Source organism: Pan paniscus, chromosome 1 (assembly GCF_029289425.2).
Source record: "Pan paniscus chromosome 1, NHGRI_mPanPan1-v2.0_pri, whole genome shotgun sequence".
In the NCBI taxonomy this organism is placed as follows: domain Eukaryota; kingdom Metazoa; phylum Chordata; class Mammalia; order Primates; family Hominidae; genus Pan; species Pan paniscus.
This window is the reverse complement of record NC_073249.2, coordinates 21,163,315-21,185,987: the sequence shown is the minus strand read 5'-3', so window position 1 is coordinate 21,185,987 and position 22,673 is coordinate 21,163,315. Positions and strand designations below refer to the sequence as shown.

Sequence of the window (22,673 nt, the reverse complement as noted above, 5' to 3'; positions counted from 1 at the left end):
TGTTTGTTTGTTTGTTTGTTTGTTTGTTTGTTGGAGACAGAGTCTCACTCTGTCACCCAGCCTGGAGTGCAGTGATGTGATCGTGGCTCATTGCAACCTCCACCTCCTGGGTTCAAGCAATTCTTCTGCCTCAGCCTCCCAAGTAGCTGGGACTACAGGTGTGCGCCACCACACCTGGCTGATTTTTTTTGTTTGTTTTGTTTTTTTAGTAGATACGGGGTTTCATGTTGGCCAGGCTGGTCTGGAACTCCTGACCTCAGGTGATCTGCCTGCCTTGGCCTCCCAAAGTGCTGGGATTACAGGCATGAGCCACTCTACCTGGCGATAAGAGCTACTTTAACAAAGCCTGTTTGTGTACATTTTGCTGCACTTCAGTCCCCATGCCTAGTCATGCTGTTTCTCCCCGCTGGTAGAGGCAAGCACCTTTCCCATGGAGGGTCATCACCTGCTTTCAGGAAAAGGGGTCAGAGGGCCCTTCTTACACCTGCTGTTCTTCAACTGCCTTCAGCTCAAAATAATTCTTATATCAAATCTGCATATTTTGGGGAGGTCTATTCTGCTATCTCGTTGGGAGCTTTCAAGCCTGAGGGTCGTGACCAACTCAGCATTCCACTGGAGGCTATATGACTAAACAGCAAACTGTTTATCATGAATGCAGGATGTGGGCAAACTCGCATCTGTGCCTGCCACCAGAAGGTACACTGAGGGCCTCATTCCCTGGCTCTGTGCTCCTTGAGGTTATCTACTGGGACATCTGGAGCCTACTGTTCAAAGAATGCAGTCATGCAGGCCTGCACTAAGTCAAGCAGCTAACCACAACCACCCCCTTCTCCCTGTCTCCTTTACTTAATAAGAAGGGCTCTAGAAGCTCAGGGCCCTTGTTCACTAGAAGCAAGGAGCCCCCGACCCCTTTTTCCAAATATACTCTTTTGTCTTTGTCTTTATTCCCACTTTTGTCCTCCTTTGTTCAGTCCACCAAGGCCCACAGCACTATCTCTTAATGCCTAACTCTCCTTTCTATTATTTCTGGAATTTTAACTTTTTGATATTTAGAACCACTCTTTCCACTTTTATAAACACTGCATGCTCAGGCTACCTCCATAGTGTATATGTGCTCGAAGAGTTGAGTACACAGTGAACAGATATCCACATTTCAGTTACTATCTCACATCGTTAGAACCCACAGGATACAGAAGCAAAGGCTCTGGTCGTAATTATAAGGGTCTGGCTCTGTTGCCCAGAATGGAGTGCAGTGGTGTGATCACGGCTTACTGCTCACTGTAACCTGGAACTCTTGGGCTCAAGCGATCTTCCCACCTCAGCCTTCTAAGTAGTTAGGACCACAGGCACACGCCATCATGCCCAGATAATTTTTGTATTTTTTGTAGAGACAGAGTCTTGCCATGTTGTCCAGGCTGGTCTTGAACTCCTTGGCCTCAAGAAATCCTCCCATCTCAGCCTCCCAAAAAGCTGGGATTATAGGCATGAGCCACTATGCCTGGCTGGAAAGACTTCCTCAAGTACCCACTTACACAACCCAGAAAGACTTCAGTTACTTTTTTCCTGTGTCTAAACTTCCTTCCTTAGCTCCTCACCTTAGGTCCTCAGCAATCAGTTCTGAGATACAAATTGCCCTATGTTGCCTTGCTGTATCTTTATAGGGCATCAATTAGTGCACTATCCACTCCATTAATCGGTGAAAACAAGGAACATATAAGGCCAGCTCTTGTTTTTTGTTGTTGTTGTTGTTTTTGTTATTGTTGTTGTTTTTGACAGGGTCTGTTGCCCAGATTGGCCTCAAAAACTCCTGGGCTCAAGCCATCCTCTCGCCTCCCCAGTAGCTAGGATTACAGGCATGTGCCACACTGCCCAACTTAGACTCTGTTCTTTATACAAAGACCAGAATGACAGGGGGCTGCTCAAGTGGCTTGGTCTCCTACAGAAGGCAAAGCTTGATCGTGATCCTGTCAAGAATGCATTATCTGCATCCAGTTCCGCAAATGTAGCTAACTGCCCAAATTCCTGCTCCCTCCAGGCTATCCAGCAAGATCATCAGCAAGGTTACATAGGTTTAGCTCTCCACCACTGGGCAAGACTTTGTCAGGACAAGGGCTTTGTAAAGCACAGAAGACTTGAACTTCACCTGCTCGGGAGGCTAAGGCAGGAAGATGGCTTGAGCCCAGGAGTTCGAGGCTGGCCACTATGCTCACGTCTGTGAATAGCCACTGTACTCTAGCCTGGGCAGCATGGCAAGACCCTGTCTCTGAAAAAACAAAACAAAAAGGGAAAACTTAAATTTATCCCAAAGGAGTCTGGTATTGAAAGTCAGAGCCGACTTTCAAAACCAGAACATAGCTGTCCCTGAATATTCTAGGCTTTCTGGATAGCCCTCCAAGGATCTGGCACTCATAAGTTTAAATACATCCTGAGATTTAAAGGGTATGATGTTCAGTTGTGTGTGTACTAATAAATTGATGAAGCTTTTGAATTTTGAGTCAACAGGCTATAAATTGGGTTCAAAGAGACTTATAAAATCCACTGTTGCCTATTGATAGCACTTTATGCACATCCCTTGCTATGTATAAGAGCACCTTTTACTATCATTGCTTCTACACACAATACAGGCCCCCTTCACTCAAGCATAAGCACCTTGAAAGCAGAGTGGGCAGCAGCCACAGGAAATGGATTTTATTCCCTCCATGATCCCAGCATGGGGTAGTGCTTGGCCTCATTCAGTTTAATAAAGCCTTTCACAAATAAATGATTCCAACCTGTACCAGAGGGAGACAATCCCTACATCCTTATCCTCACAGCCATCCTGAGGTTTTCCCGACATAAGTCTACTATTGGATCTGTGGCCTTGCTGCCCTAGCTGTAGGATTTCTCAGCAAGTTGGTCTCTGTGTCTCTCATCCCCAGAGCACTGCCAGACTACTTTGTGGCGCTGGGAAGCCTGTTTCAAAGTGCCGGGCACATGGGCCACGCCTGTCTGCGACTGCTCGGTAAACTGACTTCCAGGGCAGAGTGCCCTCTTTGAACTTTAGGCTGGGGTTTCCCAGTATTGATTTCACTTAGGAATTAACAATGCACATGCCTAGCTGGGCTTCTCACACACAACTAGCTAGTCATCTACCCTAACAGAAGACAGGGTGGATTTACAACATACATGACTAGCCAGCCTTTTAACTGAATGGGAGATTGGGTATGTTAACACATACAATGAGATGGACTTCTAACCGGAGATGGGCCAACACCACAGCTACATATGTGTGCACATGGGCACACGTGCACGCACACACACACACACCCCTAGCCAGCCTTCTAACCTAATGGGAGATAGCCCAAGTTAACAAGATACACAACTAGCCAGCCTTCTAAATTAACAGGAGGTAGGCTGAGTTATAACACACAAGTAGCTGGACTTTTGTTTTTTATTTGAGATGAAGTCTCGTTCTGTTGCCCACGCTGCAGTGCAGTGGCATGATCTTGGCTCACTGCAACCTCCGCCTCCTGGGTTCAAGCAGTTCTGCCTCAGCCTCCCAAGTAACTGGGATTACAGGCATGCGCCACCAAACCCGGCTAATTTTGTATTTTTAGTAGAGATGGGGTTTCACCATGTTGGCCAGGCTGGTCTGGAACTCCTGACCTCAGGTGATACACCCGCCTCGGCCTCCCAAAGTGCTGGGATTACAGGCGTGAGCTGCTATGCTGGTGAAGTAGCTGGACTTCTAACTTAAAATAGGCCAAGATAATACATACTACTTGCTGGCCTTAACAGGAGATGGGCTGTCAAGGCAGAAGACTAGCTGGACTGGTAACCTCACTGGAAACAAGCTGCGTGTACACACACACACACACGCAGGACTTCTAACCTAATTTGAAAGAGGCTGAGCTGAGAACACACAAGACCAGCCAGCCTTCCAACCTAACTGTAGATAGGCTGAGTTGACACAACTAGCTGGGGTTGCTTACCTAACTGGAGATAGACCAGTTAGGCTACCCTCAACACCCCGTCCCCAAAACAGACCAACCATGATTCTTATCTAAAGGGATAGGCCAAGTTAGCCCCACACACTACTAGCTGGATTTGTGACTGGAGACAGGCTGAGAGGTAACCCCTGTGAGTAGCTGGCCTCCTAACTGGACAGGGTGAACACAGGATTCGCCAGCCTCCCACCCTAATCAGAAGTAGGTAAGCCGGCACAGGCCGGCGGAAGGAACCCCCCGAAACCCAAGAGCCTAGCTTGCTACAGCAACTCTTCCGACCAGGTGGGTGGCTCTTAAAAGAGCCTTTGGGGTGAACGTTGCGCAACCTCTCAGGTGGCAAGATGGCCCTCCTAGGCCCGCTCCCCGCGGATACGGCGTGCCAGCTGGATGTCCTTAGGCATGATGGTGACCCGTTTGGCATGGATGACACACAGGTTGGTGTCCTCGAACAGCCCCACCAGGTAAGACTCGCACGCCTCCTGCAGCGCCATCACGGCCGAGCTCTGGAAGCGCAGGTCGGTCTTAAAGTCCTGAGCGATCTCGCGCATCAGCCGCTGGAAGGGCAACTTGCGGATTAGCAGCTCAGTGGACTTCTGATAGCGGCGGATCTCGCGAAGCGCCACCGTGCCGGGGCGGTAGCGGTGCGGCTTCTTCACGCCGCCAGTGGCGGGTGCGCTCTTGCGAGCCACCTTGGTGACCAGCTGCTTGCGCGGCGCCTTGCCACCCGTCGACTTGCGCGCAGTCTGCTTGGTTCGGGCCATGAGTCTGAAACTGTTGCCCCCTCGGCGTCCTCTGCCCAGACCTCAGCGGATTGCTCGCATTTATAGAGCTTGCCGCATTCCCATTGGCTGGCCTCAGGTGGCGTGATGGCCCACTGCTCTCTGATTGGCCCACAGGGAACTCCACTCGGTCGCCTCTCCCTTATATTCATGCCTGTTGGTCGTGGCCACCAGAGCTGGCACCAGCATTGTGAAGGGTTGATGCGGGTAGGCCGCGGTGGTGGGGATCATCTCTCTCCAGCACAAGCTTCCTCATGTCTTCTCAGCGCTCCTCTTCTCCCTTCCCCATGACTTGGGTGGCAAGAGCCTTCCAGAAGCCAGCACATGGCATTCCACTTTTTTAAAAAAATTAATTTATTTTTTTATTTTTTGAGATGGAGTTTCACTCTTGTTGCCCAGGCTGGAGTGCAATAGCGTGATCTCTGCTCACTGCAACCTCCACCTCCTAGGTTCAAGCGATTCTCCTGCCTCAGCCTCCCGAGTAACTGGAATTACAGGGATTACAGGTGTCTGCCACCATGCCTGGCTAATTTTTTGTGTTTTTAATAGAGATGGGGTTTCACCATATTGGCCAGGCTGGTGTCGAACTCCTGACCTCAGGTGATCCACCCGCCTCAGCCTCCCAAAGTGCTGGAATTACAGGCATGAGCCACCAGGCCCAGCTGGCATTCCACTTTTTTTTTTTTTTTTGAGACGGAGTCTCTCTCTGTCGCCCAGGCTGGAGTGCAGTGGTGCAATCCCAGCTCACTGCAAGCTCCGCCTCCCAGGTTCACGCCATTCTCCTGCCTCAGCCTACAGAGTAGCTGGGACTACAGGTGCCCGCCATCATGCCTGGCTAATTTTGTTTTGTATTTTTAGTAGAGACGGGGTTTCACCATGTTAGCCAGGATGGTTTTGATCTCCTGACCTCGTGATCCGCCCGCCTCGGCCTCCCAAAGTGTTGGGATTACAGGCGTGAGCCAGCGTGCCTGGCCGGCATTCCACTTTTACACAGTGACAAAGCTCTGGGATCCAGCCAGAGTTAAAGGAATCTCCCGCTGTTTATGACCTGCAAAGAACTCCCTTCCCTGTACGGCTCAGATGAGCCTTAGGATTCTGAAGAAGGTAAAGATGTGCCTTTCTGGCATATTGTCTATTTTGAGATAAAGTCACTTAAAAAAAAAAAAGAAGAAGCAGGTGTAGGAAGATCATTCTGAATTTCTTGTTGTTTCTTAAAGACAAGAGATGAAATTTCCATATGAAAGATGTTCTCCTTACAGTAAAAGCAAGGGAACGTTCTTATCATCAAGGACGGGAGGTGGAAGCTTCCAAATCTCCTCCAACTCTCAAGTTGAAATTTGATCCCTAAAGTTGGAGCGGGTTGGTGGGGGGGGGGGGGGCGTGGGAGGTGTGTGGGTCCTGGGGTGTCACCCTCTGAATAGAGTCCTGCCCTCCTTTAGGGTGAGTTCTCACTCTGTTGGTTCCCTGAAGAGCTGGTTGTTGAAAAGAGCCTGGCACTCCTCTCCCCTCTCTCTCTGGCTCCCTCTCTCGCGGCAGCCCTGTGACCTCTGCACATACATGGGTTCCCCTTCACCTTCCACCATGAGCAGAAGCAGCCAGAGGCCCTCACCAGAAGCAGAGGTGGGCCCTATGCTTGCTTCCTTCCTTTCTCCCTCCCTCCCTTCCTTTCTCCTTCCCTCCCTTCCTCACTCCCTCCCTTCCTTTCTCCTTCCCTCCCTTCCTCCCTCCCTCCCTCCCTTCCTTTTTTTCTTCTCCCCTCCCCTCCCCTCCTTTCCCCTCCTTTTTTCATCTTGCTCTGTTGCCCAGGCCCCTCCTACCTCAGCCTCCCAAGTAGCTGGGACCACATCCAGCTAATTTTTAAATTTTTAATTTTTTTGTAGAGATGGGCTGTCATTATGTTGCCCAAGCTGGTCTTGAATTCCTGAGTTCAACTGATCCCCTGACCTTGGCCTCCCAAAGTGCTAGGATTACACCGTGCCCGGCCACTATGCTTTTTTTTTTTTTTAATTTTTTGACCTGAGTCTCACTCTGTTGCCCAGGCTGGAGTGCAGTGATGTGATCTCAGCCCACTGCAACATCCACCTCCCGGGAAGTTCAAGCGACTCTCCTGCCTCAGCCTCCCGAGTAGCTGGGATTACAGGCGTGAGCCACTGCGCTCAGCCACTGTGCTTCTTGTACAGCCTGCGAAACCATAAGCCAAATAAACCTTTTTTTTTTTTAATAAATCATCCAGCCTCAGGTATTCCTTTAACAACATGAAACAGACCAAGATAGAAGCCAAGAGAAATCTATACAAACAAACTTTATTAAACTAACCCTTATCTTCCTAGTTGTTGCCACAGTTACTACTCTTTGTTCAACCTAGTGTGTAAGCATTTTGACTTAGTCATTTCTTCACCCCATTAACTATCCTCACTCAAGCCCCGTGGCCTTATCAAATCTCACAACTTACTAGTGTTTGTCCACCTCTGTATATAAGTGACTCTAACTGCCTCTTTGCATCTTCATTTCCTTATGAGGGCTCCTGTACCACATTAAATTTGTATTAAATAACTGTATGTTTTTCTACTGCTCATCTCTCTAATGTCAGTCTAATTCTTGGGCCCACCCTGGACCCTAAGATAATGGAGGTAGAATTCTGCCTCCCCTACAGCGCCCCTTGTTGATGCATGACAGGCCCACTGTCTTTGTCTGTTTTGCGTTGCTGTAAAGGAATACTAGAAGCTGGGTAATTTATCAAAACTTTTTTTGGCTTATGGTTCTGCAGGCTGTATAAGAAGCAAGGCTTCAGCATCTGCTTCTGATGAGGACCTCAGGAAGCCTCCATTCATGGTGGAAGATGAAGGGGAGCCCCTGTGTGCAGAGGTCACAGGGAAAGAGAGAGGAGGGGGTGCTGGGCTCTTTTTAACAACCAGCTTTGGCAGGAACTAATAGAGCAAGAACTCCACTCCCCACAAGGGAGGGCAGGAGTCTATTCATGAAGGATCTGCCCCCAGGACCCAAGCACCTCCCACCAGGCTGCACCTCCAACACTGGAGATTAAATTTCAACATGAGAATTAATGAGACAAACACCTTATTCAAACTATAGCACCCACTACATTGCCACCTTTGCCTTATCAATGATTACCTGAACTCCTTGTCCCCATGCGTCAATCCACACAAGATGCTTGTTTGCCCAGCCTTGGTTCAGCTTCTCCCCTCCCCCAATGCCCTGATGTTTGGCCTCTCCTGGAGCAGGCCAGGCTCAGGGTAAAGTATCCTCAATCTCTTGTCCCCTCAGCCACCCTTCATCCCACTTCCCCAGACGTGGTTCTTTCCAGCCTCATTCATTCCTCCCTATATGAGAAAACTCCTTCTCTGCGTCACCTTTGGGAGCTTGCAGACCTTAAGGTCAATGCTTTCTCCCTATTGCAGTATTCTGGTATCTCCTATTGCAATATCCTTTTGCATAAAGATCTCTCCTTACTAAATCTGGATTGGTTTTTTTATTGGACAGTGGTTGTTACACAGAAGGCCTGCTGCCCTCTGCTCATCGAGTCTGGTTGGCTGGGCAGACAGATGGAAGGACCCTAGGACCATCCACCCGTGAAGTCCACCCAGGCTCGCCCCTGGTGTAAATGATGTGGGGTCTGACCTGGCCAGACCAGATGCTGCTCAACCCTTTAACTGCCTGTGAGGATTTGGACACGTTCCATCTTCCTGGAGCTGTCCCTCACTCGAGAGAGGCAGCCTTGGGACTCTCCAGGTGTCCTTAGGGCTAACGGGGCTGATGATGGGCGGATGATGGATTCCAGGCACCTGCTGCGACCTCCCCAGGAGCACCTGCAAAGCAGCCCTTTCTGCCTCGTGACTCTACCCAGGCCTCCCTGTGGAGTGTGGCACAGGCTTGGCCAGTTCTCCAAGTGCAGCCAAGAGGCTCATAGGTTTTGGGCACATGTCTGCGACCTCACTTTTCCAGTCATAAGGGCTTTTGCTTTTAGATTCTCAGGGGCTTTGAGCTCCCAAACCACCCAGACATAGCACAGGATGCCACCTGGTTCTATGTGTCTGAGCAAACAAATGCACTCACATGAAGCACAGAATAAAGGGCTGCCTAAATGCGGACCCACCCACCCCTGGCAAGGCTTGAAAACAGCCTCTATATTACATGTAAAAGCTCTTTTTAGATGATTAGCTGAACAGTTCATTTTCTTGATCTCCAATCATTGAGTTCTATGTCGTTAAAACCCCTAGAAGGACCAAGACATAGAGAAAAATGTCCCCTGAAAACTTCCCAAGAGAGATTTCCTCTGCAAACTGAAGAGAATGTGAGATACAAACATTCCCCACAAGGAACTGGTCTGTCGAGGCCACACGCATTCTGTAAATCAGTGCTTTTTCTCTGTCTCCTCATTGTCTCTCCTTATGGTCTTTGCATGTACAGCTGAGGCAGTAACGGGCCTTGTGTCCTCGTGTTAAAGTTCTTTGAGATTTGGGGGTCCTACATGGTTGGTCATATTGCATCATCTCTGTAGGAGCATTCCCATCAGCAAACAATATGCTATCGCTTCTCCAATTTATAAATCGGCTTTTCTCCTTAGTCTGGGCAGCAGCAAGCCTGAAACCATCTGGACTTTCACAAACTCACTGTAAGGGCAGAGATGGGGGTCTTACAGGAAAAGGCACTCCTTCTAGGTCTGGGGTAAACAGTGCACAAAGCGATGGTGAGCTCTGTCCTCCTAAGACTCTTCCAAAGCCAGTGTGCACTAGGGTTTCCCACTGTTTGTTAAAAAGAACGCCTTCCCTCTCCATCCAATGCGCCCTTCCATCTGGCATCCCACTTCTCTGGCCCGCTCTGCAGGAAACTCCTCACAAGTCCTGTCCATACTGACCATCCCCAAGTTCCATCTTCCCATTCTGTGGGCCTGGTGCACGGTGAGTGCTCCATGTGTGTCCAGGAGGGTGCCAGTAGGAGACGACTTTCAGTATGGTCTGTGGGGTGAACCAGTCAGTCCACAGTCACATCATCAATTGGGACGGAGCCAAGTGCCAGTCATCTTCCTTGGAGCTTCCAGAAGCTGCAGGAAACACGGACATATCTCCAAAGCAGGGGAGTATGTTGGCTGTAGCCGGTTTTTTTTTACAATCGGATCTTTGCTGTGTTCATAGCCACTTTCTAAGGGCCCCAGCGTGGGTGTGTCTCCACTGTCCTGATTCCCCACCACCTCAATAGTAAAAAAGAATCCTGCCACGTGTTCAGTGTTTTTCTGAAGGATCCTTTATAATGTCTTCTTTTTTCTTTCTTTACTTTTTAAATTTGTCTGCAAAACAAGGTATTAATCTATCCATGATAGAACACACTAAAGCAAATTTTTCTCCTTAAACAGGTAAGATGAACTTCCATCCAGATTGGGTGCTCTAGAACATTTTCTTATTAAGGAGATTTCTTTTCTTGTTCAGTTTGAATAGATGGCAAGAATTCCTCACACCATGAGCTTTTTTTGTTGTCCCATGAGCCCCTGTCGCAGTTTGATGAAGCCTATGGATTCTGTCTTAGAAAGACTTTTTTTTTTTTGAGATGGAGTCTCGCTCTGTCACCTAGGCTGGAGTGCAGTGGTGTGATCTCTGCTCATTGCAACCTCTGCCTCCTGGGTTCAAGCAATTCTCCTGCCTCGGCCTCCTTAGTAGTTGGGACTACAGGGACCAGCCACCACACCTGGCTAATTTTTTTTTTTTATTTTTAGTAGAGACAGGGTTTCACCATGTTGGCCAGGCTGGTCTTGAACTCCTCACCTCAAGTGATCCACCCACCTCAGCTTCCCAAAGTGCTGGGATTACAGGCATGAGCCACCATGCCAGGCCAAAAAGTTTTTAAATGCACAAAAATGTTAAAAAATTATTAATAAAAAGGAAATCAATTATATTGAAATAAGTTGTGAAAACATATAAAATTAACTTGTCATAGAGTTATAAATGTGCATCTTTATGAATGCATTAAATAACATTTGAATTAGGAAGTATTTGTAGCTACTGTCATTTCAAAGTCGTGATGGGTGTTAAGGGTCTTCAAAGATATTTGCCATGACTGCACTGTAATAAAACTCCATCCTCTCTCCACACATCAATTATACTTCTTTCTCAAGTTTTCATGATTGCCCTGGAGTTTGTAATATACATTTACAACCTAAGTCTACTTTTAATAACACTATCCTGCTTCATGGTCAGGAGTGGTAGCTCATGCCTGTAATAAATCTCAGCACTTTGGGAGGCCAAGGCCAGCAATGGCTTGAGCTCAGGAGTTTGAGATCAGGGCAACGTAGTGGGACCCCGTTTCTACAAAAAATACGAAAAAATAGCCGGGCATGGTGTCATGCAACTGTAGTCTCAGCTACTTGGGAAGCTGAGGTGGGAGGATTCCTTGAGCCTGGGAAGTTGAAGCTGCAGTGAGCTGAGACTGTGCCACTGCACTCCAGCCTGGGCAACAGAGCGAGACCCTGCCTCAAAAAAAAAAAAAAAAAAAAAAAAGAAGAGAAGGAGCCAAACGCTGATGCCCCCTAGGCCCAGTGATAGTGCCAGCACAAGGCCTATACAGGCACTTGGCAAATGCGCTGTGTTCTTATTGTTGCAAATGGCCTGTTAGCTTCCCAGGTCACAACGACCCCAAATAACTCCCACACCTGCACCATGCACCCAGTAGGCACTCAATAAACATTGACGTCAGGAATGGTCCGTGTGGGTCTAGTTCTGGTTCTTGTTTGTCTCTTCAGATTGTGTGTTCTTCCCTTTTGGCACGTCTTGTCATTTTGTGTTGAAGCTGGAGATAAAGTATCAGGTAATCAGAACTCTGGTATGGCTGGGGGTGGTGGCTCATGCCTGTAATCCCAACACTTTGGGAGACTAAGGTAGGAGGACTGCTTGAGGCCAGGAGTTCAAGATCAGCCTGGGCAGCATATCAAGACCCCATCTCTAAAAGGAAAAAAAAAAAGTTAAAAAAAAAAAAAACTTAGCTGGGCATGTTTGTGTGTGCCTGTAATCCCAGCACGTTGGGAGGCCAAGGTGAGAGAATCGCTTGAGCCCAGGAGTTTGAGTCTGCAGTGATCTACGACTGTGCCACTGCACTCCAGCCTGGGCCACAGAGTGAGACCCTGTTTAAAAAAAAAAAATCGGGAACATAGGCCGTTAGCGTGAGCATTTACATCATCTGGCTCGAAATTGGGCTCTTTTTCATGTTTATTATAGCCATAGGTACCCGAAGTTTTGTTTACCTAGGGTCCTTGTTCTCATCTCCCCTCCTGACTTTAAACTTCCCTAAGAGCTCCTTCACACACTGTCCGGTGTATCATAGTGAGGACTAAGCACTGACCTTTTATCTTACCCAAATAAGCTCTCACCTTTTATCTTACCCAAATTCCCACCTACGGGGTCTAGGGAGTCAATCCCTACAAACCATAAATTCTCATCAGATGGGTTTTATTTGACCCTATATATTGTGACTGACTTTTCAATCTGACTCTGGCATAAAATTTTGAGACAAGGAAAAAATATTCAACCCCAAAATATATTTCCTTGCCATGCCTTGAAATTGCCCTGAAAAATCTCTTGTGGGAAAAATCCACATTCTATAGAGAATCCCCTTTCCCCTTTGTTTTCCTTCCTTTCTTTCCAGATCCAGGAGATAATCAACTAAGAGCCAGGCACCCTTTTAAGTCCCATAAGAAACAATTTACAACCTGCTGTCTCTGAAGTTGGCTATCTGAGCACTTCCTCTGCACAATAAAACTTGGTCTCCACAATCCTTTATTTTTAACCTGAACATTTCCTTTCTATCGATCCCAGATCTTTAGACAAGCCCAACCAATTATCTACCAGAAAATGTTTACATTTACTTATAGCCTGGAAGCACTTGCTTTGAGTTGTCCTGCCTTTCTGAACCAAACCAATATACTTCTTAATATTTGATTAATGTCTCATGCCTTCCTAAAATATATAAAACCAAGCTGTACCTCAACCACCTTGGGCACATGTTCTCAGGACCTCCTGAGGGCTGTGTCATGGGCCATGGTCATTCATATTTGGCTCAGAATAAATCTCTTAAAATATTTTACGGAGTTTGACTCGTTTGATCAACAGTAGCTCTTTCTGTCAGACTGTACTCACGCTGGAGCCTTATGGCGTGGTGGCCGGCCTGGGGTGGAGGAAGCATTCCATAGTGTTATGATGAAATCTCAGCCTCTTATTTGGCCTGTGCCCCTAGACTGTGACCTTCACAGGTGTTTCCTAGCTGCTTTTGTCTCCTTAAGGCTAGAGGTGGCTGAAGTGGAGGGAATACCTTTCTCGAAAGGAAAATAAATCTGAAAGGAAAATAAATCTTGGGGCCCCAGAATCACTAAGCTAAAGGGAAAAGTCAAGCTGGGAACTGCTTAGGGCAAACCTGCCTCTCATTCTATTCAAAGTCACCCCTCTGCTCCCTGAGATAAATGCATATCTGATGGCCTCATTTGGAGAGGCTAATCAGAAACTCAAAAGAATGCAACCATTTGTCTCTTATCTACCTATGACCTGGAAGCGCCCTCCCTGCTTCAAATTGTCCTGCCTTTGCCTCGAGTTGTCCCACCTTTCCGGACTGAACCAATGTACATATTACACATAATGATTGATGTCTCATATTTCCCTAAAATGTATAAAACCAAGCTGTGCTGAGACCACCTTGGGCACATGTCGTCAGGACCTCTTGAGGCTGTGTCACAGATGCACATCCTCAACCTTGGCAAAATAAACTCTCTAAACTAATTGAGACCTGTCTCAGACATTTGGGGGTCACACCTCCCCCAGCTGGATTAAGCCTGTTAGTGTCTCTCCCCTGAAGGGCAGGCCTTTCTTGGGGGCATGTCCTGAGTGTACTTAACCATGGTTGCTTTCCCGCCTCCTGCCACAGCCTGGAGGGGTCTTTTCTATTGCACCAAGAGAACCTAGTGGGGTTCCTACAGGTAAAAACCAAGAAAAGAGTGGGCCACCCACACCCATACTTTTGGAATTCAATTTTCCACAAATTGAAAAAAATTAAAATTCCCAAAATGGAAACACCTTCAGTCCCCAGGAAATTCTTACTCTCAGGCTGTTCCACACTGATGGCTGGAGATTTCCTGCCAGTCAAAGGCTCCGGAAGCTTCTGCTCCAGGTAATCCTGGGCTTCCTTCTCACTGGGGAAGGATGTATTTCATTATCACACAGGACGCTGGGGTTTGGTGTGCGTTGTTTTATCATAATAAGAAATGGTCAATTTATTTTATCCAAACGTTGCTATTTACTTAAAAAGATAACTATCCAATATTAGCAAAAATAATTTTAGAACTAAGAATTTTTGCTTTTCAAAATTTATGAACATAATGAGTCACATTTACAGATTTCCCAATGGTTACAAGCCCTCCTATTCCTGAGAGTAGCCCCGCTTCATTCTGGCGGTGGAGAGGGCTTGGCAGGCTGGTATGTGCATTCTGATTGGCTGACATCCTGCAGTGGTTTGGTCCAATTAGAGAGCTGAACTGGCAGCATCTTATTTAAATGTGCACTTTAATCCAATCAGATGCTGGATTTCTCTAAGCCCTCATTTGAATGTAAGCCATACAAATGGGACCAGCTGTGCAAATGACCTTTGCAAGGCAATGCCTTGTCTCCCACTCAAACTCCATTTCTCCACCTAGGAGGAGAACTTGACCGCTAGATGTGGTTTGTGTTCAGAATAATCAGGGGCGGGTTACAAGCTCCCCCATCACGCACCTAGTGTCCACAAATGTGCACATCTCCACTAAGTTCCCCAGCTGCAAGGAAGCAGCTTGTATTTGCAGTAAAAGCTGTAGTTGGCAGTGTCAGCTCTTTTTGCCAGCCTAAAGCTTGTGAGAGACACTCAACTCAATTCCACCTGAGTCTGATGAATTTAATGGAAGAAAACTGAATTCCCAGGAAGTGTGGTGGTCTAACAAATTCCATCAATAGGAAGCATTTTCTTGAGTTCTGTACTTCAAATATGCTATGGAAGCAGCCACATTCCTTGTTGATGATAGTCAGGGTTAGTTTCAAAGGGTTCTAGTTGGCACAGGGATTTCTGAATCTAAAAGACAAAAATGTGGAGAGAAAATAAGTTAGTATGAAAAGACAAGGGGAATAGCTGACAATACCAGCTCCTAGTGTGACTGTCATTTTGTGCATTCGGGCCGACCCCCTCCTGCCCCTCAATGGTATAATAACATGGTAACTACAATGGGAATCTTGATTGAAAGGAGGTGAGGAGGAATTTCATTCTTTCTGAAAGTCTGAACTATTGACACAGAGTATGCAATCTTATGTCCTCTCCTGAGTCTTAGAAATCTCAGAAAGGCTACTCGATAGAAATCAGTGTCCTCACCTGGAACTGTACTAAATGGATACAGCCTGGATGAGCACAGCAAGGTAAAAGGGATGAAGCGCTCATCTCTTTTTCATGTCAGAGGAGTGCTGAAGCTCTTATATAGTAACTTTCTCCTTCTTTACACAGATTATGTGTATTTAGCAGTTAACTGTGCACCGTCAATTCATAATGCCAACGAAAATGTTGTCTAGACAGGGCTTCAGTATGCTCTGTCTATTCTTACGAATTCCAGAAGCCGGCTGGGCATGGTGGCTCACACCCGTAATCCCAGCACTTTGGGAGGCCGAGGAGGGTGGATCACGAGGTCAGGAGTTTGAGACCAGCCTGGCCAACATAGTGAAACCCCGTCTCTAGTAAAAATACCAAACTTAGCTGGGCGTGGTGGCGTGTGCCTGTAATCCCAGCTACTCAGGAAGCTGAGGCAGGAGAATTGCTTGAACCCGGGAGGCGGAGGTCACAGTGAGCAGGGATAATGCCACTGCACTCCAGCCTGGGCGACAGAGCAAGATTCCGTCTCAAAAAAAAAAAAAAAAAAAAAAAAAAAAAGAATTCCAGAAGCCTCTATTAACCCAAACTATCCTGGCTACCTCTAAAACAGACTTTGCATTCATTTTCTATTGTTGCCATAACACGTTACCACAAATACAGTGGGTTAAACCAAAGTCCATTTATTGTCATACAGCCCTGAAGGTGAGAAGTCCAGATCACCCTGTGGGCAGCGCTGGTACCCTCTGAGGTCTCTCTCCTTGGCTTGCAGGTGGCTGTGTTCTCTCTGTGGCTCCTCACATTGTCTTCCTTCTGAGCGTGTCTCTGTGTCCAAATTTCCCTTTTATCAGGACACCAGTCCCACTGGATTAGGACCTACCCTAATAACCTCCTTTCAGCTACCTCTGCGAACATCCTATCTCTAAATAAGGTCACATTCTGAGGTGATGGGGGCCAGGACATATTATTTTCAATATTCATATGAATTTTGGGGTGTGACGTAATTCAGTGTATAGCACACAGTCACTATAGATGTGAGATCTCATAGAATCACCACAAACTGCAAAACTGACCCCTGATCACAGTTGTCAAACAAACTTAGCCATGGGCCTTTGAGGGAATCCCCTGTGGTCAGCTGCCTCTAAAATGCCTGAAGGATTCCTGCCTCCTGGTGTTTGTGCCTGTGGGCGGTCCACACCCCTCGATTTACCGACTGGTTTGAACAAGTGGGTTCTGGCAGCAGTGATGACACTTGTGGGATTAGGTTATAGAAAGACCTCGGCTTCTCACTGGGGGTTCCCTCCTGCTCTCCCTGGGTGGCTCCGTCTGGGGAAGCTGGTGGCCAGGCTGTGTGCAGCGCAGAACAGAAGCCCACAGGAAAGAATCTAAAAGTGGATCTTGGCCGGGCCTGGTGGCTCATGCCTGTAATCCCAGCACTTTGGGAAGCCGAGGCAGGTGGATCACCTGAGGTCAGGAGTTCGAGACCAGCCTGGCTAACATGGTGAAACCCCATCTCTACTAAAAATACAAAAATTAGCCGGGTGTGATAATTACATCTGTAATCTCAGCCACTTGGGAGGCTGAGGCAGGAGAATCACTTAAACATGGGAGGCGGAGGTTGCAGTGAGCCGAGATCACACCACTGCACTCCACCCTGGGCAACAGACTGGGGACTCCATCTCAAAAAGCAAATTAAATAAAGTAAAAAATAAAATAAATAAATAAAACTGGATCTTGAATCTGCTGACAGTCACATGCCAGAGCCTGGGGGCAGGTTCTGCCCAAGTCAGGTCTGAGATGACTCCAGCCCTGGACAGCGCTGATGGCAGCCTTCTGACAGGCCCCACCTAGGCAGCACTGCGATTCCCGACTGCCACACAGACACTGTGGGACAATATGCATATGTTGTCTGGAGCTGCTAGGTTTTGAGGATAATTTCTTAGGCAAATATCACCTCCCTTCCGGACCAGGTCAGCCATATGTTGGATCTCTATTTGGTTAAAACCGCGAGTCACTTTGTAAGTATCAAAATCTGCCTTATGTAGCCTTTGGCCCCTAAATCAAGCTGTTAAGCAATGAGAACCTGAAACTTCAAGGAGTTTTATAGCCAGTGAATAGAAGAAAGTTCCTTTTAGGATAGTTGGGATAATAAAATAATGTCAGCTTTTTATTATAGACTTCTAAATATCTCTAGTGTACTAAATCAGGGACTTGGATTCCCACATTAGCCAGGATTTAGGGGTGAACTGCCAACAAACAACCCCACAACCGCAAATTGGCCTTTCCTGCCTGTGGGTCTGTGAGTGGCTACAGGGCCCCCAAATGAAAGGGGGGTGCTCAGGTGCAATTAGTGCACCTCTCATTTGGGGATTGTTAGTTTAAGAGTGAGGGAATGCTATTCATCCCATCGAAAGAGGTGGGGAGTCAGCATTAAATCTAAAAGAGCCCAAATCCTTGTCATAATAATTCATTATTCTTCATTCCACACTCAACGTACATTGCTCTTGAAAGATAGGAGAATATCCTCCCCAAAGGATACCACCCCCTCCCCAAAGGATGCCACACCCTCCCCAAAGGATGCCACCCCTCCACAAAACGATGCCACACCCTCTCCAAAGGATGCCACCCCTCCCCCAAACAATGCCACACCCTCTCCAAAGGATGCCATACCCTCTTCAAAGGATGCCACCCCTCTTCAAATGATGCCACTCCCTCCCCAGATGATGCCACACCCTCTCTGAAGGGTGCCACCACCTCTCCAAAGGATACCACACCCTCCCCAAAGGATGCGACCCCTCCCCAAAGGATGCCACTCCTCTCCAAAGGATGCCACACCCTCTCCAAAGGATGCCACCCCCTCTCCAAAGGATGCCACCCCTCCCCAAAGGGTGCCATGCCCTCCCCAAAGGTTGCCACCTCTCTCCAAAGGATGCCACACACTTTCCAAAGGATGTCATACCCTCTCCAAAGGATGCCAGCCCTTCCCAAATGATGCCACCCCTCCCCCAAAGATGCCACACCCTCTTCAAAGGATGCCACCCCTCCCCAAACAATGCCACCCCCTCCCCAAAGGATGCCACCCCTCCCCAAACAATGCCACCTCTCCTCAAAAATGCCACACCTTCTCCAAAGGATGCCACCCCTCCTCAAACGATGCTATCCCCTCCGCAAAGGATGCCAGCCCTCCTCAAACGATGCTACCCCCTCTCCAAAGGATGCCACCCCTCCCCAAATGATGCCACCCAAAGGATGCCCCCTCCTCTCCAAAGGGTGCCATTCCCTCCCCAAATGATGCCACCCACTCTCCAAAGGATGGCACCTCCTCTGTAGAGTGTGCCATCCCCTCCTGAAAGGATGCCACCCCCTCCAAAGGATGCCACCCCTTCTAAAATGATGCCACACCGTCTCCAAAGGATGCCACCCCCTCCTTAAACAATGCCACCCCTCCCCAAAGGATACCACCCTCTCTCCAAAGGAAGCCACCCCATCTCTAAAAGGTGCCACCCCTCCTCAAGGGATGCCACCTCTTCCCCAAAGGATGCCACTTTGGCACAAGGATTATTTGGAGCTGAAGGCCAATAATAATCCATTGTTGAGAAACAACGGATGTAAAAAAGCTCTCTGCTGGCCCCTATTTTCCTAAAAACAGGACAAAATGGACAAAGTTGTCTTTGCCTCTCCACCAGGAAGGAATCAATTTAATCATGTGAGATGACTTTAGACGCTTATCAGCCAGGAGACAGCACCAGTGAAATCTGCATGCCAGGCCTTACTCGCCGGCCCTCTCCACCACTGCTTCCCATAACTCCCCTCCTCCACATCTTTCACTGTTCGCCTTAGCTGAAGGCACTACACAGGCCGGAGTTCTCTAGCTGAACTAAGGAAAAGTCCTGCAGCAACAGTATTTGTTAGAATGTTGGGGTGCTCAGGCCTCCGAAACAGAACCTATCTCTCCGACCTTCTCCCACCCTCCTTTTACCTACTCCTTTTGCTCCCCAGGCAGGCCACAGAAATGAGAACTGTAGTCTTTCCCCACCTTTCTGTCTCGGACCTGGCCATAAGGACATTTTCTGACTTCCCTTTTCTGATTGTGGGTCATAAGACTCCCAGTTCAGAGAGGGTCCTGCCCCATACCCAGGAGGAAGGATGCTGCCCAGAGAGGCCAAGAAGAGTCTGAACACATGGGCTCTGCTGGGGTTGCCCGCTCAGTCTGTTGGGGTTACATCACACACTTTCTGTCCGGTCACATTTCTACATGGCTGTCTTCTATCATGTCCATCCAATGAAGTCTCCATAAAAGGCCCAAGGGGACAGGTTTTGGGGGCTTCTGGAGGGCTGAACTCGTGGGGGCTTGCAGGAAGGGTGAGGGAGAATTCATTTGCAGGCTGGGAGGGTGGCGCAGCCCAACTCCGCTGGGTCAGAAGGCCCTGAGCTTGGACCTTTGCAGACCTCTCCCTCTGCATCCCTTCATCTGGCTATTTATTTGTAGCCTTAAACTATTCTTTAAATAAACAGGTAAATGTAAGTAAGTGTTTCTCTAGTTTTATGAGCTGCTCTAACAAATTAATCAAGCTTAAAGAGGGAGTCGAGGGAACTCCAACTTACAGCTGGTCAGAAGTTCTGGAGGCTTGGACTTGCCCATGGTGTCTGAAGTGGGGGCAGCCTCGGGGACTGAGCCCTCAACCTATGGGATCTGATGCAATCTCCAGGTAGATACTGTCAGAATTTGTTTATTTATTTAGTTTTTTTATTGTTATGATTATTTGAGATGGGGTCTTGCTCTGTTGCCGAGGCTGGAATGCAGTGGTGAGACCCTAGCTCACTGCAGCCTGGAACTCCTGGGCTCAAGCAATCCTACTTCAGTCTCCTGAGCAGCTGGGACTACAGGCATGCACCACCATGCTCAGCTACTTATTTCATTCTTGTAGAGACAGAGTCTTGCTATGTTGCCCAGACTGGTCTCCAGTTCCTGGGCTCAAGCAATTCCCTCCCACCTCTGCCTCCCAACGCTGGGATTACCAAGGCACGAGCCACTGTGCCTGGCTGAAGTCGGAATTAAATTGGGTTCAAGGACACCTAACTGGTGCCCACTAAAACATTGGTTGCTTGCTTGCTTGCTGATAGGGAGAAATCCTCACATGTTTGGTCACAGATGTCTTCTGTGTTCATTGTTGTGTTGTGAGATCAGAGGAAAAACAGTTGTTTTTTTCCTACATCAGAGGACACAAATATTCAGACCATAGCAGCTGTGGCAGGAATTTGCTGTTCTATTCCAGCCAACACCTGAAGACTGGTCCAGGCTCTTCCTTTCCTAGAGCATTTACTGAAACCAGCTCACAACTGGGAATGCTTCCTTTGGCGTGTTGAGATGTCCATGTGTCTCCTACAATCTAGCAGTGGCTCCTCGAGGAACCCAGAGCCATTCCTTTGAAACCAGAAGGGAGAAGGCCTCAGTCTCTGCCAGAAGGTAGAATCCTGACTTTGGGCCTGGCTGGCTAGCAGACGCAGATGGTCTCATCTGATTGGCACGGAGTCCCCGCTCACCCCATATCCTTCCCTTTAAGACACCCCGCCACCCCTGCACAAATTAGAATGGAGGCGACTCTGTACTGACTGCAGCTGGCACTGAATGGAAATCTGTTTTCACTGCTTTAATGTCCAGCTTTATCTTTGCGTTAACTGAAAAAATCACAGGATCTATAAATTGGAAAAGCAGATTTCACTTCTTGTAGAGGGTTACAGCCTGCAAAGTGGCCATCCCTCGGGCAGGGAAGCACAGCCTTGGCCAAACCCAGTGCCTGGGCCAAGCCCAGGCACTTTGAGGGAGGGAGGAGTTGGGGCAGGAGCTCTGTGCTTGTTTGGCTTTGCCAAACACACATATTCCACAGCCTACGGGAGGGCTATGGAGATCCATGAGGGTAGCCCTCACACATGTTCACGGAACACACATGCACATGACATGTGATGCATGCTTACCTTGAGGTGGAGGCTTCACATGTAAATGTATTCCAATTAGGTCTTTCCAGGACTCAAAGGTGCTCAAGTGCACAGCGTCTGTAAACTGGCCAGGACTAGCCCAAGGTCGTGGTCTCTCATCAGGAGAAAGCTCTTGAAGTCAGTGTCTTGTCCAGTGAATGCTGCCATCATGGCTGGTGGAGCAGGGGGTCGGAGAGTCAACCTCTGTGAGCTGGGTAAGCTGCAATTGTCTTAATGTTGCTTAGCTGGAGGCCAGTGCCTGTTTAGCTGCTGGAGTAAAAGAAAACCCTTGCAGCAGTGAGAACGTGGTTTATTCTTTAAGTGTAGGGTGCTGACTTAACCCTTAGGTCTTGTTTATAATTTGTCACCTTATTGCCACAAAGACTCCATCCTGTGTCTGTGTTTTTTTTAAAAATTCTCTTAACCTCACCTGGACTGTCTCTATGTTAACATGAATGCTGTCAGTTGTGTCTAAACCTCAACAGAAAGGGGTATAATGAGATGTGTCTGACTCCCACCCTATCATGGCCAGAAACTCAGTTTTTAAGGTTCTATGGGGTCCCTTTTACCAATAGAGTGTCTGTGCAGTTGGTTGGGGGTGCTTAGGATTTTATTTTTAGTTTACAGTCTCTAAATCAGGAGACACAGACCGGCTGGCCTATTTGTAGATATGCCGATTAGCATCCAGTGAAGGCTGGCCCCGGGTTTATGTGAAATGAGGAGGGTGAAACCCCAACCTGCAAGACCCTGGGCCCAAACTGCAGTAGCAACAATGCCAAAGTTGCAGCATTTTTCATAAAACAACTCTCACCTATTATTTTCCTTGAATTTCTTGTCATAGCAAGTGCGGAAGATTCACCAGAACCATCAGGCAGAACCACACATTTGTTTTCAGAAATGTCTTTCCTTTCTTTCCACAATGTTGCTTTGGCTTAAATGTTTGTGTCAGAGACGTGTGAACCAGAGCAACTCCATCTTGAATAGGGGCTGGGTAAAATAAGGCTGAGACCTGCTGGGCTGCATTCCCAGGAGATTAAGGAGGTTAAGGCATTCTAAGTCACAGGATGAGACAGGAGGTTAGCACAAGATACAGGTCATAAAGACGCTGCTGATAAAACAGGTTGCAGTAAAGAAGCTGCCCCAAACCCACCAAAACCAAGATGGCGATGAGAGTGACCTCTGGTCATCCTCACCACTACACTCCCACCAGTGCTATGACAGTTTACAAATGCCATGGCAACATCCAGAAGTTACCCTATATGGTCTAAAAAGAGGAGAAACCCTCAGCTCTGGGAATTGCCCACACCTTTCCTGGGAGACTCATGAATAATCCCCACCTTACTTAGCATATAATCAAGAAATAAACATAAAAATGGGCAACCAGCGCACCATGCCACTGCTCTGCCTATGGATTAGTCATTTTTTATTCCTTTACTTTCTTAATAAACTTGCTTTCACTTTATGGATTTGCCTCAAATTCTTTCTTGCACCAGATCCAAGAACCCTTTTTTGGGGTTTGGATTGGGACCCCTTTCGGGTAACATTTGTGTCCCCAGCCCAA

At 47.8% G+C, this 22,673-nt stretch overlaps 1 protein-coding gene and 1 long non-coding RNA gene across 2 annotated transcripts; both read right to left on the bottom strand.

Moving 5' to 3' along the window:
• On the bottom strand, positions 1-6,408 carry H3-4 (H3.4 histone, cluster member). Its single transcript, XM_055104543.2, has one exon. The coding sequence runs from the start codon at positions 4,745-4,747 to the stop codon at positions 4,337-4,339; it is 411 nt and encodes a 136-aa protein (XP_054960518.1). The 5' UTR covers positions 4,748-6,408; the 3' UTR covers positions 1-4,336.
• Positions 6,409-13,836: 7,428 nt separating this feature from the next.
• LOC117977399 (uncharacterized) lies at positions 13,837-22,055 on the bottom strand. The gene is made up of 3 exons (XR_004668529.3): positions 21,924-22,055; positions 21,113-21,382; positions 13,837-14,854 (listed from the first exon to the last, which is right to left on the bottom strand). It is a non-coding gene; the product is annotated as an uncharacterized LOC117977399 (long non-coding RNA).
• Between the last annotated feature and the right edge of the window lie 618 nt (positions 22,056-22,673).

What these genes read in the sequence shown, in the direction of transcription:
- H3-4 (XM_055104543.2), bottom strand. Translation starts at nt 4,747, where the DNA reads ATGGCCCGAACCAAGCAGACTGCGCGCAAGTCGACGGGTGGCAAGGCG.